We start from the raw sequence: 22,275 nt of genomic DNA, 5'->3' as shown, positions 1-22,275 counted from the left end.
GTTTAAGGCTAAGCTGGACAGGCATTTGGAAAGAATGGAGGGGTGAAATGAGTTTTTTTTTTTTTGCTGATACTGCATAAGCTTGCTTTCTTGCATCATATGCATCTACCAATACTAATACTAATAACAGAGAAACAGACCTTCCTCATACATTTTACTCAACTCCTTCAGCAACATGTAAGCCTCAATAAAATCTCTCCTTAGAGGTTGAGGTTTTTCTTATTGACAGGGGGATCAGAATTAATTTGGTATTTGTTACTAATTGTATCTAGTACAGATTGTAAGAATCTTGTTATGGTGTGCTTTAGTAGTAATTTGGTTATAAACATACATGTCATATCTGAATGTTCTACAAGCAGATCCATATAGCATCACAAAAAATGCATGACCCATTGTTTTCACATGCTGTGCCACAAGCGGTAAAGTTATAAACTCCTCTAGCCAGAGGCCGTTTAAAACTATAAAAAGGACATTTTTAAAATATATTATCAGTTGAATTTGTAATAATTATAGTCCTATTTGAAAGTGAGAAAAAAAAAATGATAACTTGGAATGACATCACTGAGCCTAATGCAGTATTACTCATAGTTGATGACAGCTGTATTTAAGAGTTCAGTGCCACTACCCACTATCATTTCATTTTTCTCATTCTTCTTCACCTGCTACTTATGTATATTCAAGCCTTCTTAGGTTAACAGATTTAACTGGAGGAAATAGACAGTTCAAATAATAGCAGGTGGAGAATGTCAAGAAAAATTTGATATAAATTTTTGATAAAGATTTGATATTTTATAAATCACTGAAGCCAATTTTAGTGGCTCCTTATATATTTTTAATACTTTCTGCATTTTTGCTATAGTTAAATCTATTTATTACTTATGATATGGGGCCTGAATTTGGTCAGTTAATTTAGTTATATTGAACAAATGTAATTAATATTTTACAATATCCAGGTGGACTATTTGAACCATTTACATTTCAAGAGTGGATTAAAAGGTAGAAAACATGGCTCTCCTGTTCGTATTTTTACAAATATTAAGCCATGTTCAATCCAGTTGCCTGAAGATGAGGGTTATAGGTTTGTTTGCTTTTTATATTATTTATTGAATGTTCAATTTATAAAATATAAATAAATGACAGAATAATAAACTTTTACAAATACATAAAATAAAATTTATATATAAAAATATTATAAAAGATTCTATATCACAATATGTTATATATATATTCTGGTGTAGAATTTAAAATTTGGAGCCATTGGAAAACAAAGCAGGTTTATATTGTGGTAATTGTGCTACTACCAGAAATATCCAATCAAGCAAGCATCTTTAGTCTTGTCAGTTGACGTATTAACTTAAAACTTGTTATAGCATATAATTTTACTAAATACATTTAATCCAATTGCTGCTCCTCCATATTGTCAAAGTGGTCTTAATTTTAAAAACTCAACAGCGCCTATGAGTGTGTTTCTCATTGATATTTTTTTTTTTTTTTTTGTTAAATCCCTGGTGAGGACACAAAATTTGCTGTGAGACAATGTCTTAAAAAGCTAATGCTTTTTAATGTTGCAAAATTTTGAAAAATACAATAGTAAAAATTCGTATAATATAGAATACAAATAAAGTATAAAGAATTCATATAAAACCATGTTTGATCCAGTTTTACCTTAAGATGATGGTTACATGTTTTTTTTTTTTTATATATGTGTTAATTTATTATTATTATTATTATTATTATTATTAGCCATATGGTGCAAGGAAGCCTGAGGCTTATGCCTCACCAGCTGCGAGCCCATTTCATTAAATATGAATGATAGAATACTAAACTATCTTTTACAAATACATAAAATAAACTTTATCTATAAAAATATAAAAAATATGTTGCTATTATGGTACAGATAAAAGGTTATCAGGGTGGTTAATGACAATCTTAGGAAGTTGCTGCAAAAAAAAAAATCTAGAAAAAATTAGGCAGATAGGCTGAGAAATGGCAGTTGAAGTTTAATATTGACAAATGCAGAGTATTGCATGTAGGTAGCAGTAATCCCTGATTAATGTACCAACTGTGTAGTAGTACACTCAAGGTAGCGGAAAATGAAAAAGACCTTGGGGGGGGGGTAATTGTGCAATCAGACACTAAGTTCTCTGAGCAGTGCAGATGGGCTGTCAGGACAGTTCATGGGATTTTGTCAGTGATATTCAGGACCTTTCTACAAGGCAATAGTTAGGCCATATCTTGAGTAACAGATGCAGGTCTGGAAGCCTTATTATTTTAGGATGTAGATTTGCTGGATTGGGTGCAGAGAAGGGCAGTAAAGGAACAAAAGGGTGGTCTTATCAAGAAAGGCTTCAATTCTGCAACTTGCAGCACCTGGAGGCTAGGCACTTGCAAGGAGATCTGATTTAAGAAATATTTAAGACCTTGAATGGATTGAGTAAGCTCAGTGCTGATGGCATTCTTCCTCTTGCTCAGACTACATGTATAAGAGGGCTTAAATTCAAATTGAGGAAGGATGGTTTCAGGCTAGATGTTAAGAAGATTGCCTTCAGCCAGTGGGTAGTTGATTGTTGGAAGAAGTAGACAAATTATTGAAGGGGAGATAGACAGGTAAATTAAAAATTAGTGTCAAAGATTTGGCACTAATTTTTAATTTATTAACTTAATTTTAAAAATTTTTAATGTAACTGCTAGTTGATAATTTTCCTTGAAATTTAATTACTAGGTAAAGTTCAATAAAGTACATTGCCTAGAAGATACTATTTTAATGTATGTGAATACAAGGAATAAAAAAGTGAATTGGATTGGACCCTTGTGCACTGGGTGTGGGAAAGTCTTAAGACAGTCCAGCTGATGTTGTGGATGAATTGAACAAGTACTTAGCATCTGTCTTTACTGATGAAAGACACTTTATGCCGAGAAGAGGCTGTGCAAGTGAGGCTGAGTCATATGAAATTAGTGATGTTGCAATTACAGATGATTGTTTATTAGAAAAACTTTTGAACGTAAAGGCAAGTACGGCTCCCAGAGTTAAAGGTATATACCGTGTAGTTTTGAGGGAGAGAGCAAGGTATTGAACCACTGAGGTTAATTATGAGGGCATCTTTGGACTCAGGGGAGATTCCTTTGGATTGGAGAGGTGCCAATGTATTCTTTATGTCATCTGCAAATCTAAAAATTTGCAGATGACATAAAGATTTGCAAAGTGCTTACTGATAGTGCCAAGCAACACTCCTTCAGGATGACTTGAACAGATATCAAAAATGGTTAGAGAAGTGGCAGCTGTGTTTTAATGCTTCTAAATGCATGGTCTTATACTTGGGGAATAGCAACCCACAAATAAATTATATACTTGGTGGGGTTGAATTAAAAACAGTGGGGAAAGAAGGGATCTGGGATTACAATATGGGCAGATACAAAGTTTTCCGAACAAAAAAAAAAAAAAAACAGCCAGCCAGGAAAACCCATGTTATCCTATCAATGATTTATTGAATGTTATCTTGTAGAGTTAGGGAGGTCATAATCCCACTATATAAAGCACTTGTAAGGCTACATTTGAAATACTGTATTCAAGTATAGAGACCTCATCTGAAAAAAGACACTGAGCTTCTCGAAAGAGTCAGGCAACTCGAATGGTGAGATCGGCAGAAGGACGATCTTATGAGGAAAGTCTCCGATTACGTGGGCTACAGAGCTTGGCAGCTAGGCACCTCAGAGGTGACCTGATTGAGGTTTATAAGTCTTTGAGAGTGGTTAGTAAAATGAATGAAGGTGGAATTCTTACAGTTATAAAGAATTCCAGAAGTAGGAATCATAAATTCGAATTACAGGGGTTGAGGTTTAGATTAAATTGTAGAAGTTTTCTTTTAGCTAGCAAGTCATTGATAGCTGGAACAAGTTGTCCTCTGAGGTATTTGAGGTGGACACAGTTTGAATAAGTTCAAGGGTGAGGAGGGAAGCATATAATTTGTTTTCTTATTTACTTTTGTTTTGTTTTTTTTTCCAGTGCAGCAAAAGCCTATAGCTTCTTTGCACTATATGGTGAATACTATTAGTTTAGCACAACAGTTTTCAAATTACAGGCCATCCCCACCGAGTACGGTGGGTATGCAGCCCAAGGTGGTGGTGGTAGTAGTAGTAGTACTGGCATGTGATGTAAGAAAGCAAGTGTATGAGCTTATGCAGACAAATGTATGTATAAGCATCAGCTTATGTATGAGCATCAGCCAAAAAAAAAAAAAAAAAAATCACACCATTCCCTCCAAATGCCTGTCCAGTTCCTCCTTAAATTTATTCAACCTATCAACTTCCACAATGACAGATGGAAGTTTGTTCCAGCAATTAACCACCCGCTGGCTAAATGCAAATTTCCGCACATGTATTCTACATCTGTCCTTTCTTAATTTGAATTTATGCCCCCTTAGGTTCGTAATCTGAACAAGTGGAAGGATCCCATCAGAATTCAGCGTGCTCAACCCATTCAAGGCCTTATACACCTCAATCAGATCACTGTGCAGGTGCCTAGTCTCCAGCCACTGCAATTTGCAGAACTTAAGCCTCTCTTGGTAAGAGGATCCCTTCATTCCCCTCACCAATCTTGTTGCCCTTCTCTGTACATGCTCAAGTAAATCTACATTGTTCCTAAAATGAGGCCTCCAGACCTGTACGCAGTACTCAAGGCGTGGCCTGACCATTGCCTTATACAGAGGGACAATCACCTCCTTTTCCCTGCTAGCAAAATTCCTATATATCATTGACAAAACCCCATGACCTGCCCTTGCAGCCTGTCTGCATTGCTCAGAAAACTTCATATCTGACTGCACAATTACTCCCAGGTCTTTTTCATTTTCTACCACCTTAAGTGTAGTACCACACAGTTGGTACATTTCTCTGGGGTTCCTTCTACCCATATGCAGTACTTTGCATTTGTCAAGGTTAAACTTCAGTTGCCACTTCTTAGCCCATCTGCCCAAATTATCTAGATCCTGTTGCAGTAGCACACTTCCATTACTGTCATTAACAGCCCTACCAACCTTTGTATCATCTGCAAACTTCGACATTAAGTCTGATGTACCTTCATCAATGTCATTGATAAATATACAAAACAACAGTGGACCCAAAGCCGAAAACCTGTGGGAATCCACTAATAACATTAGTCCACGAAGAGCAGCACCCATTAATTACCACCCTCTGTCTTCTCCCACACAACCATTGTTTTATCCATTGTAGCAACTTACCCTTAATACCATTCTGCTCCAATTTGTACAATAGTCTTCCATGCGCAACAGTGTCAAAAGCTTTCCTGAAATCCAAATATATGATATCAAAATTATTTTTTGCATCCAGTTCCTTTCTAACTATATCATAATATCCTACCAAATTTGTCAGACAAGACTTTCCTTAACAAACCCATGCTGTGTCTGAATTATTGCTGCAGTCTTGTCTAGATGATCCTGCAATGCATCTTTAACCACTGACTCCATTATTTTACCCGGAACAGAAGTTAAACTAACTGGTCTGTAATTACTCGTGTCACCCTTCGATCCCCCTTTGTGAATTGGGGATACATTTGCACATCTCCAGTCCGTCGGAACCTCCCCTGAGTCCAAGGATGCTCTCATAATTATGGCTAAGGGTTTGCTTAGTTGCTTTGCCACCTCCTTTAATATAACTGAATAGATCCCATCCACCCCAGGTGTCTTTCTTATGTTTAACTTCAACAATTTCTCCTCCACTTTGCTCTTAGTTATTACAAAATCATTAAGTATCCTGCTACAATTGCAGTAGCACGGTGACTCACCTATATAATTAGGTAGATTAAATGTACCTATATAATTAGGTAGCACGACTGAGTCAGTCGTGCTACCTAATTATATAGTATGTAGCTGCTTGAACGTGATTGAATTTCTAGTGTCATTGATTTCATTCTAAGCGACTTTGTTATCAGAGACAGCTGTTTTGTGGCACTTTACAATTTCTCGATCAGTCAAAATTTAGCCTCTGTACATTGTACCAACTTTTTTATTACAATATATTTTTCGTTATGTATTTTTCAACTCAGCAGTTCTCAGAAACAGCGTGATGTAATATTTGAATGATCCCTTAGTCAGCTTGAGTCTTTGCTAGTGATATATTAGTGTTAGTTTCTGAGTTGAGTGAAAAGTGACTTTGTTGTGTGTGTTTGCTTGTTAAAAAAAATGTTCCATTTTTTCAACAAGCAAAGAAATAGAAATGTGCCTCTCAATTCTAATATGATCAGGTGCAAGGCCCAACGTATTTATGATTATGTAAAGTCTCATGTTGCTCGTGCAAATGGTGAGTCACGTTTCAGTGCATCCAAGGGAAGGTTTGATAGATTTAAAAAAAAGAGCAAATCTGCACAATATTAAAGGTGTTGGTGAGATTGCTTCTGCTGATGTATGGAGGTAGTGGAAAATTTTTTACTGGAATTGAAAAATATAATAGAAGATGGAGGATACATGGCAGATCATATTTTTAACTGTGATGAAACTGGACTCTACTGGAAAAAAATGCCTGACAGGACATATTTATCCAAAGAAGAACGAGTTGCACCTGGATTCAAAGTGTCAAAAGACAGAATCACTCTCCTATTTTGTAGTAACGCTTCTGGTGATTATAAATGCAAGCATTTATTAGTGTATTGTTCAGAAAACCCAAGGGCTTTGAAAGGCAAAAATAAATCCTCTTTTCCCATTTATTGGCAATTGAATAGAAAAGCGTGGATGACTGGCTCACTGTTTAGTAACTGGTTAGAGCATTGTTTCATACCTAAAACTGAAAGATATCTGAAAAATAAGGATTTATCATTCAAAGTGCTCCTTATCTTAGACAATGCTCCAAGTCACCCGTGTCACTTCTTGATTGCAATCCAAATGTAAAATTTGTGTTTCTTCCTCTGAACACAACATCAATTTTACAGTCCCTGGATCAAGGGATCATTTCCACTTTAAAATCTTATTATCTAAGGAGAAGTTTGGCAGATCTTGTTGATCATTGAAAAATTTCCAGATAAAAACATGCGCCAATATTGGGCTGGATTCACAATACTAACAGGTATTGAAATAATCGAACAGTTATGGACTGGACTGAAATGAAGAAGTCAACTTTGAAGAACTGTTGGAAGAAGCTACTGCCTGAAACAGGAAGTGACTCACAAGACCTGAATATTATTCAGACAGAAGTTGAGAAAGTTATTAAAATTTCAAAAATTGTTGAAGGTGAGGGATTTAGTGATATAGGGCAGGAAGAAATTTTAGAACATAATTCATTCCCATCAGGAGGAATTAAAAAATGAAGAATTAGAACTACTGGACTCCAATAAAGATTTTGTGAAGCAGAAGAAGAAAATGAAGAACAGGAGAAATCCAAACTAACCAACAAGGGTATATCAGAGATTCTAAAAGCAGCCGAGTTCCTGGAGGAGAAGATTATGCAGGAAGATCCAGACTTTCATAGGAGTACGAAAATTAAGAGGGGCATTGACAATATTATGGTTTCTTTGTTGACATGAGAAAGATCATGACAAAAACAGCAACAGACAAAAATTAGATTTTGTAAGTCAATTTCAACTTCAAAAGCATGTTCACCTTCTGCTAGCAGTTTCATTAATTGAACGTTTCTTCATATGTGTTGGTAAGTTATGGTTAATTAAAAGTTTTATTTCATTGTTTTACTTTTTTCAGCATGCAGCTTTATTTTATTAGGTAGGAATTCATTTTGATTCCATAATGGAAGCGTTTACCCAATTAAGTTTCTGCTGTTTCTATAATTTAGTTTTCTTTCATCATGTATTCTTTTAACGTAGGGGCCCTTTACATTTATGTTAGGGGCATGAACTCGCTGTCACTCAGTTGGATCAGTGGAACAAGAGATGAAATTATGGAAGAAGTTAGTCTTGCTGTTCATTTTTGAAACCCCCATTCCAACAAAAATTAGCACAGAAAAATATTACTTCCATATATTTTATGCTGTTTTTAATTGGAATACATTTTAAATTATAAAGTGAAACTGTTAATTTGTTAATTTCTTTTAAAAATAAATTGTACCATTTGTAATACAGATTATGGTTTTAATTTCCTATATAAAAAGTTTCAGAACCTAATCCTCATTTTTCCCTAACAGTTCCCCGCTGAATGCAGAATCAGTGTGCAGACGTTAGCTGGAACGTTAACCCCCATGCTCGGTGGGTGTTACCTGTACAGAACAGTGTCTTTTATGAGTTGTGTATACATTTTCTTTTTGTTACATGCAAATGCCAGATGGACCAAAAGTTTTCTATTTGATATGTTTTTGTCAACTTATAGCACAGCAGTCGATAGATAATTTTCTTTGAATTTTGTTCTCTTATCAAATACATAAACAAGGAAAATGCTATACTTATAAATATACAGTGGACTCCCGCTAATCCGAACACGTTTCGGTTGGCAGAGAGGAAATTTTTTAGTTCGCAAAATATACATTTTTTTGTATTTTCCAGTTAAATTTAAATGGTATTAATGGTACAAAAACATTCCACTAAAAAATTGTATTTTGTTGTAGTACCATACTAATATAAAATTAATAAATCAGTGTTTGACATGGCCTATTAAAACTACATATCTATACTTACACACCAAAACAGGAACAAAAGTCATTTTTCAGAAGTAACAAACTCTGTTAGTTTCTTTTTACGTAACAATGAAAATCGGCTAGAAGATGCTATGTTTCGCCACCACTCCATACATATGTAGTCTGCCAGTGTAGTGCTGGGATGTTGTTCTAAGTAGCATAAAGTGAGGTCAAGGGCTGCTGCCACGTCTGCGTGCAACACAAGTTGTTCTGCGGTACTACTGGGTTTGTCATCACTCCTGGGCGCTTCAGTAGCCAGGTGGGAAGGAGCAGCAGTGCGCAGCACACGCTTCTTGATTAGACCGGGGTTCGAGCCAGTCACCACCAAATACGGAGGATGCGGAAAGGTCAAGGAATGACCACTGCATATCCCGGAGCAATATGGCCTTAGTTGCTAATGCTCCTAAAAACCAACCAAACAAACAAACAATCATCACTCCCGTCATCATTCTGCTTGGAGTCTTCTTGGGTGACAGCTGCCACGATGTCCTCATCCAACAGGTTTTCATGACCTATTCCATCCGCTGCAATCCACTCGTTAACGTCAAATTCTATTGCTTCCCCGCACCCGGGAATTTCCTGTACGAGCTGAATTAATTGTTCTGTGTCATTGTTTTCGTCAGAACTGTCGACAAAGCTGAGAGGGGGGCCATAATTTCTTCCATGATCTTTGTATGGATGGACTGCTTGGTTACACCCTCCCATGACTCAGCAACCCAATATACAACATCTTTTAAGTTCACTTGTTTCATTTTCTCATGTAAAGAAAGTGAATTGGTGTTATCTTCTATCAAGGGCCTAAGATATTTCTTTCTGTATGCAAGCTCGATAGACTGTAACACCCCCTGGTCCATGGGCTGTAATAACGGTGTTACATTAGGCGGTAAGAAAGCTGCCTTTATATCCCCTGATGTCACCTCGGAAATGTCTGGGTGGGACGACACATTGTCTATGAGGAGAATGGCACGAGGTGGCAAATCATTTTCATTGCTGGGACAAATTGATTATGAAACCACTCAATGAAAAGCTGTCCGTTCATCCAAGCTTTTTTTTTGACTTTTGTAATGAACTGAAAGATTGTTAGTGTTCATATTTTTAAAAGCTCTCAGCTTTGCTGATTTACTGATCATCATCAAAGGTAGCTTGTGATTTCTTGAAGCATTACTGCAAGCTATCAGCGTAACTCGCTCCTTATTCATTTTAAAACCTGGGGCACGCATTTTCTTGTTGAGATGCTAGACTTTTTGTGGGCAATGCCTTAAAATTTAAACTTGTCTCATCAGCATTATATATCTTCTGAGGTGAATAATGTGAAACCAAATCAGCGAACTCACCCAAATATTTCTCTGCTGCACGATGATCAGCTGATAATTGCTCCCCGATGATCGTTAGCTGGCAAATCCCATGGCGCTTCTTCCGGCGATCAAACCAACCGGTACTCGCACTAAATGATTCATCACCTTTCATTAGTTTGTTGAGATGAATGGCCTTTTCTCTAACAAGAGGTTTACTTAGGGGTGTTCCCCTTTCTCTTTCCTGAGTGAACCACGTGAATAAGTCTTCATCAAGCTTGTCAAATGTTGAGGGCCTTACTGTTTGTCGATTTTCAACTGATTTTTCTGAAGTAGAGGTACAAAACTGCTCGATCTTTGCGCGGCTTTTTTTCCAGTCAGTTATTGTGGCCTTGCCCACTCCAAACTCTATTGCCAATTTTGTTGCACTTTCACCCTTGTCCAGCCTTTTCAAAACTTCCGGCTTATCTTTCAACATACACATTGTGTGTTTCCATTTCGTGGCCATTGTGGCAGCAGACTAAACTAAACTACAATAATGTAGAGTGAAGATTCACATTTAATGCACAATGTCGCGTACAATGAGTCATAGTGTGGTGGGGGAGGGTTTGCTTCCAGTGTGTCACGTTCGCGTACAAACGCTAGTAGGTCTATTATACATTCATTCCTTAATAAACCAGACCTGTTTTACTGCTTGCTTCTGCATTATTGCAGTTATTCTGCTAATCCAAACAGGGCTCGGTCGCAATTAGTTCGGACTAGTGGGACTCCAGTGTAATTTTAAAACTGTTCTTTGAGAAATGCATTTTTTTCCTTGCATGCCATGTAAAGCAGTCTTGACATGTTTTCCTTTGACATTTATAATAAGGCAAATATTTAGTATTAGCAATGGCCACATGGTGCAAGGAAGCCTATGGCTTATGCTGCACCAGCCAAACAAATAGAATAGAATAAAATAAAAATAAAATAATAATAATAAGAAGGAAATTAAAAAAAGAAAAAAAAAGAAAATTAAAAAAAAATACCTGTGTTTCCTTCCTCTCGTAGGTAATTATCCAGCTGACCTTTGAATTTCTCCAAGCCTCTACCATTCATGTAGGTAACTTATTCCAGTAATTTATAACTCGCTAGCTAAAATAAAACTTCCTACAATCCAGTCTAAACATCTCCCCCCATAACTCGAAATTATGGCCCTTAGTTTTAGAATCAATTATAACCGTGAAAATTTCATCCTCATTCATTTTACTTATGCCTCTCAGAGCCTTAAACACCTCAATCAAGTTTCCTCTAAGGTGTCTAGTTTCCAAGCTCTGCAACTCACATATTCGAAGTCTTTCCTCATATGGATGCCCTTTTGCCAATCTCACTAGGCAATTTAACCGTCTTTGGATCCTTTCAAGAAGCGCAATGTCTTACTTTAGGTGCAGTCTCCATACTTGAACACAGTATTCCAAGTGTGGTTTAACAATAGCCTTATATAATGGAATTATGACATCCTTATCTCTGCTAGCAATTATTCGATAAATCATCCATGGGCCTTCTTTGCAACCAGTCTACAATGCTTGGAGAACTTCATGTCAGACTGTATCATACTACCCAAGTCTCTTTCCTCCACTACCAGCTTTAGTTCAATTCCACCAAGTGTATAATTATTTTGGGGTTACTGTTCCCCAGGTGTTAATACCTTATACTTTCTATATTCGCTATTTTGCAGCACAGAGCAGAATGGAAAGTAAAATAAAATGATGGGTTGTGGTTAAAATTGATTTAATGCTAAATACATACAGTAGCCAGTAATACAAAAAGCTTTTGAGCTTTATGTAGCCCTTCATCAGTTAACCGTTGGACTGAAAGTTTTAGGAACGTAGTACTTAAGAGTGTATGATGGCAGTCATGCACAGTGAACTGTGTGATGCAACAACTAATCATTGGAAGTTAAAGCTGGTGCTTGCGACGTATGGGAACGTGACATCCTCTGTTTCTGTTGACAGAAATATTAGAGCACACAATGTGTAGTGATTCCAAGCAGGTGCAGTGTGGGTTAATGTCATGTTGACCAGAAGTGCTCAGCAATGACCGAGTGTCCGCTAAGCGAATGGCTCTTTCATGTTCTGAAATAAGTTTGCCGAGTTTCCCTGACATAGTAGCTAGTGCAGTCACACAAAGAAGGTATACCATTAAGACCCATTGTCTTCTGTTGTGGCTCACCGAATTATGAATTGGCAAAATTTGTCTCACGGCTCCTATCTCCCCTAGTAGGCAAGACTGCCAACACCGTTTCCAACAGTGGTGAATTTATAGAATGGATCCAAGCCCTATCCATCTCAGATAATCAAGTCATGACCTCGTTCGATGTAGTGTCCCTTTTTACTTCCATCCCTGTTGAGTTCGCCATCACGTGTGCCAAGGAACTTTTGGATAGTGACCAGATCCTTAGCAACAGAACCCAACTTACTTCAGATGATGTTTCCACCGCTCTCAGACTGTGCTTAACTGATCATGTTCAGTGACACCATTTACCAACAGGTGCACGGCACAGCCATGGGTTCCTCAGTTAGTTCAGTCACAGCAAACATTGTAATGGAAGAATTAGAGGGTTGTCCATAAGCCTATGTCTAATGCTGCACCAGCCAAACAAATAGAATAAAATAAAAAAATAAAAATTAAATAATAATAAGAAGAAGAAAATTTTTAAAAATAAGGAAATTTTAAAAAAAATAAGAAGAAAATTTAAAAAAAAATACCTATGCGTTTCCCCCCCCCCCCTCATAGGTAATTATCCAGCTGACATACAGTATATCCCAGTATGCCAGATCCCTTTACCTTTTGGTGTCCCTACGTGGATGATGTGTTTGTAGTCATTCCCAGAGATTCGGACAACTGACTCTTAGACTACCTTAACTCTCTGTCACCTTTCATAAAATTTACTATTGAACTAGAGTCGGACAATACCTTACCATACTTGGACACCCTGGTCCAACTTGAGGGCATGTGCTTGAGAACAACAGTCTACAACAAGCCAATGTGTGCTGGCCAATATACAACTGGTCAGCACACACGTGCAGCCATCTTCTCGGTACTACATGGGCCTTGTTAACTCGCGCCAGGACCCACTCTACTAGTTCTGCGGATGAAAGGCACACCGAGATTGCTAGGGTCAAGACAGATCTCGTGAGATGTGACTATCCCACCAGTACCCTAGACAGGTGCGACCGACAGGACCGTTCAAGGTAATGACTCTGCTGCAAGTGCCTTTATTCTTGCCATGGTTGCACTAGCTGCTATGTCGGGGAAACTTTTGCAGAAGACTTGGCAAACGTATTTCAGAACACGAAAGAGCCATTCGCTCAGTGGACATAGAACACTCGACCATTGCTGAGCACTTCTGGTCATCCCCACACAACATTAACCGATGCTGTGATGTCGTGGTTATCGATCGATCCCACCATTCACCTGCACGCCTGGTTGGAATCACTGCACATCACATGCTCTAATACTTCTGTCAACAGAAATAGTGGATGTCGTGTTTATCCTATTATCAAAGCAACCATTCTCATGACTGACAAACGTTGGAAACGTTCCAAATGTCACAACCACAGGCTTTACCTTCCAACGATTAGTTGTTGCATCACGCAGTTCACTGTGCATAACTGCCATCGCATGCTCTTAAATTCTACGTTCCCAAAACTTTCAGTCCAAGCCAGCAATTTCTCATAATCTACCTTTGCCAGCCTGCCCTTTTCTGTGTCACTATTGCAGATCAATTTGTAACTGTTATAGGCTTCAGTACTTTTTATTGTTTTCTAACTTTTCCATGCTTTCTTTTTCTGCTGAAGTAATCGGGCAACTTCCTTATTCATCCAACTTGGAATCTTCCTCATGGAGTATTTTTTCAATGGTATATAAGCATTCAAAGCTTCTGTGATTAATGTTTTAAAGGTATACCATAATTCAGTTGTGTTCGCTCTCTGTGAACTTCTAGTGGACTGACTAGACAGTGTTGTTAATTGTTCATAATTTAATTATATATTGTTTTCCTGGTTCTCAGGAATTCAGAGACTGAGAATATTTAAAACAAGTGTTGTACATATCTGTTTAATGTAATGATTACTGTTTCTCGGTGGTAGTGAGGATAATTTGTGGAAGTTCTCCACTAGTAATTAACTTGTTGGCACCCACTGGTATTGCACTACATCCGGTGGTTGTGGGACTTGTGCATTTGGCACAAACAATAACATAAACCTGGGCCTAGAGAAGGGCACCGGGCAGCAGCTGCCTTGTATTGGCAGTGGTATAATACCTCACACACGTTTTTAGGATAGCTTTGTAGAGGTTCTGTGCCAAAACAGATGAACTAAGTGGAGATGGGTTTTTGCCTAGGAGCCACCCTTGATTCTTGGATACACATATGCAATGCACAGGGAGGTCAAATATAATATATTATCTTATATATGTGTAATGAGAATGTTAATGTATATATATCTTCTTGTAAGTATTGTATATATATGTAATAATTGTGTGTACAAATAAATGGAATAAATGGGTTGTGCGATATCTGCCCAGTTAATGGAGGCCATGTAGCACCTTAAGGCATAATTTTCTTTTCTGAAATTATAACCCATTCCTTTGCCTTTAACTACTGCTACCTCTCTTTCTTCATTGTTCACCCTAGAACTCCATGATCACTTTCTGCTACTGGTTTCTATACTATCTGCCCTATTATGTCATCTGGTTAATGGGTGATGATGAGGTCTAGAATATTCTTTTCCGTAGTACTTTCCCTGACATGTTGATACAAATAATCATCTAGTTGATTTAAAAATTTTGTCCCATATATGATGTTGAGTTGCTGTATAAACCCAGATGGTCTGTTTTATGAATATTATGAAAAGAATCATTTTGAACGCATTTTACATTTATTGGACATACATGGTACAGTCAAAAAGTTTGGAACTGACTTTGTTTCTTGAAATTAATTATAGCAAGTTGCAATTTGTCACAACATTGTCAGTAATTCATCTGGTCATAGTAGCACATGAATTGCCCATTTATCTGCAGTCAATCTGAATTAGTGCACATTGAATAGAAAGTGTTTATGTGTAACAGTATCATTTATTATTATATAATGTATATAATTTATAGCAATGTAATATAGTTCATATCATAGAATTTCTCCTTTCTACAGTAACAAGCTTTTTGCCATTTTTTTTTTTTTTTTTTTCATAATTATTCAGCTATCCAAAAAAAATACAGCAAACTTTATTTTGCAAGTTTTTCATTTTCACTTCTTCTTCATGTGCCGTGTCTGGTCCCCCGGACATTGGATTACTAAGGAGAAAGCATTTCTATCTTCCACTAGTCGGAATGGAACGAACAGAGGGGTGAAGTGGTTTTTTTTTTTTTTGGCTGATGCTGCATAAGCTTGCTTTCTTGCATCAAATGCCTCTACTAATGCTAATGCTAGTCTGAACAGTTATTCTACATTTTGATTGGCAGTCCACTGTTGGATGTTATGCAGCCAAGATGTTTGCCTCCTACCAATCCCACTTATGGCTTCAATCCTGCCTCTCTGTAGGCAGGTGGACAGGAGCAGCAGTGCGGAGCACACACTTCTTGATGTAGACCGGGGTTCGAGCCCGTGACCACCAAATACGGAGGATGTGGAAAGGTCAGGGAATGACCACCGCATATCCCCGGAGTAATATGGTCTTAGTTGCTAATGCTCATAAAATGGGGGGGGGGGGGAAACCTTATGGCTTCAATCCTGTCTTTTATTATCAATTGAGGTAGATGATATTTCTCTCTCTGCAGAATATGGCCAAGATAAGAGATTTTCCTACCTTTGTTGGAAGTTATTAAGGTTCTTTCTGTTCTTGCTCTGCAGAGGACTTTGTTGTTGTTTGTTAAGTCTGTCCATGGTATTTGCAACATCCACATGTATCCACATTTCAAGTGCCTCTAGCAAACAGGGAGCTTGCCTTGAGAGTCCCTGTCTCAGCACCATATAAAAGTACGGACCAGGCGTAGCTTTTGACCGTACGTTGCCTTAATTTCAGTTTGAGGTTGTCATTGCAAAGGAATGTCCTCATTTTCTTGAAGGTTGCTCTGCCGATTTCAATGTGACTTCATATTCCTTTCTTGGGGTCCAACTTTTCATTTTCAATGCACTGCATAGATTTGTCCTAGTATTGATACTGTCTCTTAATTCAGAAAGCAATGAAGATTAATAAAAGAACTTAACTGAACATTTATTAAAAACTGCCATCATTAAAAATTTATTTTCAAAGAAAATAAACGTGGGATGGTGACAGCTCTAACTTGCAGTTAAAAAATATGAGCCACAGCACTGCTCTCCTGTCATTAAATTAGTAAAGACCAGCTTCCTGTCAGACATAGTTGTAAAAGACTAATGAAGGAGAAGTACAGAGGCAATATGATATGAATGTCAAAACAGGTTGGTATACTGACCAGTAGTGCTCTGCAGTATTCACCGCAAACTTGACCATGTGTTTTATACACACAGCTAAAAAGCATTAGTTCACTGCTACCAATTTTGCCATCAGAGTGATTTGTGCTGATACAATCCAGCGAAGTGTTATAACTTCAAGTATTTAATACACTCGTAGCAGAACCTTTATGTGACTTAATGATTAAATCTTCTGATAAACTGTGGATCTAGTTTTGTGGCCAGCTGATTTTCTGTTGTGAATTCCTAAGAACAAAGTGTCTTTTCTTACAGCAGTCAAAATGTTTGTTGGCTCCAAACAGAATTCACAGATAGCCAGTCTACTTTAACCTTTGGAATTAACCATTACTTCCCAGTGTTGTGTCCTATATACATTGTGTATAAAAATGAGAATCTGTCGCAAAAGAATTTTTTGTTAACAGGATAATAAAATATACATATAAAGGAAACACAAATTTCCATTTTTAATTATTGTAGATTCTGTGAAAAATGTCAGCGATATGTATCCAAAGAGAACAATCACTGTGAAGAATGTCAGAAGTGTACCTCTAAGGTAAGTAGCACCTTTTTACCCAAATCAGGATTCTAGTGTATTGGGATTTATAGCCAATATTCAATTAGAGCTGAATAAACTACATTTAATTTTAAGTCAGGCTTTAACCATTTCATGCATATGAAATACATACATGGAGTGGTAAAAATAATGAAACCATCTGATATGAAAGTAGTAGTTTTTAATGTAACAGGTTATGTATTAACATCATTTTTGTATGTAAGTGAATCACCTAAATGGTAAAACTGGCATTGTTTTATTGTATTTCGTATCATGAGTACCTTCACAAGTTGACTGATATTGTGTTACCTCGAATAAACAATGCTTCACAAGTGGAGACTATTATTACTTATTCTCAGTGGACACCACCATCCAGATGGCCGTTTCAAGGCTTTCTGGCCTCTTATCGGTGGGTAAGTACCCTGGTGTTGCAATAAGTAAGTCAACCCAGTTATGAAGTATAACTGCTATATGAGAGACTCCATATTGTGTGGAAGAGTATAAACTGAAAAAGATTTTAAGGGCCAAAGCCCGAACTCATGGAAAATTCACCTAATGTAACAGGTTAGTGCATTAGCATCATTTTTGTACATAAGTGAAACTGCAAAATGGTAAAAATGGCATTGTTTTATTCTATCTCATATTGTGAGTACCTCGCAAACGAGTTGCCTTTTTTTTTTTTTTTTTTTATGAAATCCCCAAATAATTTATTAGAACCTATAGTACCTGGTACCGTGCTTGGGTTGGACGTTGAGAAGACGAAAGAAGATATTTGTTGCCATTACACTTGAACTTCTGTAGACGGTAATTTTCAGGAAATATGTATGAAGGAAGGTTGTTCCAGAAAACAGCAGTTGAATGAATAAACGAGGAAGAAGAAAAGTTGGTTCTGTGAGTTTGAAGTTGGACAGTAAATGGATGTTGGCTGGTGGCGCCACGTGTTTGGACTGTTTTGAAAGAGAGAGCGGGAATAACAGAAGCCAATTCAGAAGAACAGTGGCCATGGAAGTATCTGTAGAAAAAGGCATACAGCAAAAACAGTACGTTTATGAGACAGTGAGTGGAGAGACTCTGTTAGAGAGGAGTCATTAATCAACCTAACTGCCTTCTGAATGGAATATAGAAGACTGAGAGAGGTTTTGGGGGTCACCGCCCCAGATGTGGGAACAATATTCCATGGTAGGGCAGATTTGTGATTTGTACAGAGTGAACAGCTGTTTGGAAGAAAAGTAACGCTGAGAGCGAAAGAGAAAACCAAGTTTTTTAGATGCAGAGGAAGCAATATTTGTAATGTGCTTGTGATAAGAGAGATTAGAAGTCAGGGTAATCCCCAAAAGAGATATATCAACTTGCCTAGAAATTGGAGTGTCACCAAAGGTAAGCATAGGAGTAGAAGAATCCTTTTTGCAAGATATAAGACAACGAGTTTTAGAAGGATTGAAATCAACTAAGTTGTCTTTGTCCCGCTGGAGAATTACCTGGAGATTAAGGAATTGGTAGCAAATATTCGAGAAGTTGAAGCTGATTGAGCAGAGCAAGGTTTCTCAAAATGGAAAGTGAAATGCAATGTGCTGTCATCGGCAAAACTATGGATAGGATTTCCAGTCAATTGAAGAAGGTCATTAATATACAAGAGGAAAAGAGTGGAGAAAAGAAGTGAGCCTTGGGGACACCAGCATTAGTGGAGAAGTTAGAAGACAGAGAGCCATCTACCATCACCCTCAGTGAGTGATCAGAGAGAAAAACTGGATAACCAATTACAAAAATCAGTTGTCAAACCATAAGATGGAAACTTGTTTAGAATGATCAAAGGCTTTTGATCATGTTTAAGCCAAACATGATTGAAAGCCTTTGAAATGTCAAGAGCAACTGCTTGTGTTTCACCGAACTTTTCCATTCAATTTGTTTATAAATGGGTAACATAAGCCAGAATATCACCAGTGGATCGACATTGGTGGAATCCATACTGGCGATCGTTGATCAGATGGCAGGTTTCTAGATAGTTTAAGAGTTGGCAGTTAATTGATTTCTCCATTATTTTAGAAAGAGTAGAAGTAATTGCAATGGGACAATAATTGGATGGGAGGGATTTGTCACCCTTTTTAGGAACTGGCTGGATATGAGCAAATTTCCAAGCAGAAGGAAAAACACATTTGGAATAAGAAAGTGAAAAAAGGTGACAAAGATCAGGAGTAAGTTCAGGAACACAGGTTTTGAGAACAAGTGGAGAAACACCATCGAGACTTGGAGCTTTATTATCATCAAGATTCATCAAAATCCTTCTGACATCCATCCTTTTGACGGAAGCCTACAGGAGGCATTGAATGGAGCGTGTTGGGAATGGCGGGAGTTGTTTTATCACAATCATCAATACATGAGTTGGAAGAAAAATGAGATGCTAGCAGGTCAGCTTTATCTTTGGCTGAAGTGACAACAGAACCATCTCGTTTTGAAAGAGGTGGGAGCAGAGATGGGCAAAAGTTGCAGCCAAAAGCTTTGGCAAGATACCAGAATGCTCAGTTACCGTTAGGGCAAGAAGCAAGTTTTCTACTCTTAGCCTGTTCAAAATCTAGTTTGGACTATTAATAACTGCTTTACAATTGTTGCAAGCTTTGGTGTAGGCAGAAAATGAAACTGAAGAATTGGAAACAAGAATTACGATATGGAACGTTCTTCTCTCAAACAGCTCTAGCACATTTATTGGAAAACCAAGGTTTAGATAAAGGACGAGATTTTAAAGTGGAGTGTGGAATAAAGGATTCATTGACACAATCTGAGCAAACGTTGACATCAGAAGTTTAAAAAAGTTGGACTGGAGAAGGTCAAGTTGCAAAGAGAGGAAGTCAAAGAGCTCCAAGTGATTAGTGGAGTTGGGAGAACGGTAGAGTCAACAGATGAATTTGACACAATGAGGTTGAGAGATTTTAAGCCAGAGAAGATCGAAGAGAGGGGATTCCAAATTACCAAATCTCTGACAGGGAATATCGGAACGGACATATGCACAAGTATTACCTTTGAGGCGAAAGGAATCATACAGTGAATAATTTGGGCAACTGAGATGAGCAGTATTGAATCAACTGATAACTGAGATTCTGTCAGAAAAAGTACATGAGGTTTGGCAGATTGCAGGTGGAAATGGACATCGTTTGAGAACGAGAGTAGCCTTGTGCAGACGAAGTTTTTACTGCTCCTGGAATACAGAAGTTTTTTCCGCTTATTAGCTTAATTTGACATATACTTATTTTCTAGAGTAGCTTTATATTCCTAGTTACGATACTTCATTTAAAGTTTAACTTAGATAGAGATTTTGTAGGTATTACTTAGTATTGGTAAGGGTATCAAATCCCCGTGTTACAAGTTGCAGCTACGCTGAACAAGAAGTTTTTTAGCCATATTTAGCCGCTTTATTGACCAATTGTTATATTAAATTATTTTCTATAAGTAGCTTATAGACCTAGTCAGGATCCTTAGTTTATTCTGAATTGAGACAGGGAGATTTGGAAGTTAATTAATACTTAAAAAGTCTCCGTAGATTTACTGTTCGTAACTTGCTGCCGTTGTTATATGATACGTTATATCCCGAACTCGATAGCATTAGCTTAGTATAGTATATAATATAATATTATCAATTAATCAGTAAAATCTATTAATCTTGTTAAACTTCACTGTCAATTAAATTGTACTTTTTAACTAAATTCATATAACAACTTATATTTTACAAACGTAACATAATTAATACATAACTTGATACGGAAGTTATATAAACAGAACTTGTAGTTAATACTTGATACTGAAAAATATATATAGCGTTATAACTGTGTTGGGATACAAGTTTAGGGTTATAATTTTGTACTGAAATTGAAATTTTATTAAAATTAAATCGAAATCATGACTCAGACCAGAGAAGCAAAGCAAAAGGCTCAAGCTGATGGGAGTGCTGTGGCTCAGGGGAGAACTGAGGGGAGTAGTTGCCCTCTGAATCACAGTCTTTTAAAATGCACTGCTTGCTTGATGTTTGTGGAGCAATCGTGTACGGGACATGATATTGCCATGGGTGATGTCTTTGTGTGTGGGTGATGTAAGGAAATCAGGCGACAACTCAGCGTTGTTATGGGCCTATATGAGAGCTTGAAGGACAGGGTGGATGCCCTAGAAGCATCAAAATTGAGGGGCCATCAAGCTCTCAGCTGCCCACATCAACACCAGAGCTTGCACTTGCTCATCACACAACATGGTGGAAACCCCCAACGCAGAATAGGCTGGTCCCACAGGAACTAGTAGTTGTTGGTGACTCTATTGTCAGGGAAATGGGGAACATGGTATGTAAAAAGGATAGATGGAACAGGACCAGGGTATGTCTGCCAGGGGCAAAGGTTGATGATGTTGTAGAGCGGATATCATCTTTTAAGGGCACAAAAGGTGATATAGTTGTAGATGTTGGCACTAATGATATTAAGAGTAGGAGACCAGCGGAATTACTTAACAAGTACAGGTCACTGTTGAAACGAAGCCGTGAATTAAGGTTGAATTTGAAAGTGCCTGCAATTCTGCTCAGACACGATAGGAGGGTGTATATGATGAGAGCCTTGTCGATCAATTCTTCCCTGGAAAGATTGTGCAAGGCTCAAGGGATAGAATTTTCTTCAGCCTGTTCTGTACTTGTTAACAGGAGAGACTGCTTCTACAGGGATGGGATACACTTAAATAGAAACGATGCAAGAATATTTGCTGATGCTATCGAGGCAGTGTTAGGTGGGTCGGAAAACTGCTAGCTTGCGGGGATATAAGGACTAATAGATTAACAATATCCACTGGCAGAGGTGAAAGTGATTCTTGCACTGCGTCTATTGGAATGAGCAGCAGCCTAGAAAACAAGATGCAAGGTATTTCAGAGACTGCTCGGAGGCATTGCGGTACAAGTAAACACAAGTGTTGAGTTAGGGTGGCTAAGAATAGGAACAGGTGCATGTATACTGGTGTGTACACCGATGCTAGGAGTTTGGTAAATAAATTTGATGAATTTGAGGTATTGCTCAAAACATTAAAGGCAGATTGTTGGGATATCAGAGACGTGGTGTCACACAGATATAAGGAATGTAGAACTTGAATTTGGGGAGTACAATGTGTACAGAAAGGAGAGACAGGATAGGAAGGGAGGAGGGGTTATGCTATTAGTTAAGAAACACATAAAATCCAAGGAAGTGAAGCTAGTCGACATCACTGGACAGTGCAGTGTCAAGTCAGTTTGGTGTGACATAAGCATTGGGAGATCAAAATTGAGAGTAAGGAGTGTGCTATAGGCCTAATCACTCTGATAAGTATAATAAGAAACTGTATAG

At 37.7% G+C, this 22,275-nt stretch overlaps 1 protein-coding gene across 1 annotated transcript in view; it reads left to right on the top strand.

Annotated features, from left to right (window-relative positions):
- The window catches only part of LOC150078259 (rRNA N(6)-adenosine-methyltransferase ZCCHC4), a 109,157-nt gene that overhangs the window by 78,653 nt on the left and 8,229 nt on the right, over window positions 1-22,275 (top strand). Inside the window, exons 6-7 of the mRNA XM_090384770.1 lie at window positions 954-1,078; window positions 16,861-16,936. Of these exons, the coding sequence (XP_090240896.1) occupies window positions 954-1,078; window positions 16,861-16,936 (201 nt within the window). The remainder of the gene's footprint in view (window positions 1-953; window positions 1,079-16,860; window positions 16,937-22,275) is intronic.

Source organism: Mastigoproctus giganteus, chromosome 11, assembly GCF_048544385.1.
Source record: "Mastigoproctus giganteus isolate SK-2022 chromosome 11, ASM4854438v1, whole genome shotgun sequence".
NCBI classification, from domain to species: Eukaryota; Metazoa; Arthropoda; class Arachnida; order Uropygi; family Thelyphonidae; genus Mastigoproctus; species Mastigoproctus giganteus.
The sequence above is the reverse complement of the archived record's forward strand: the minus strand, read 5'-3'. Positions and strand labels throughout refer to the sequence as shown.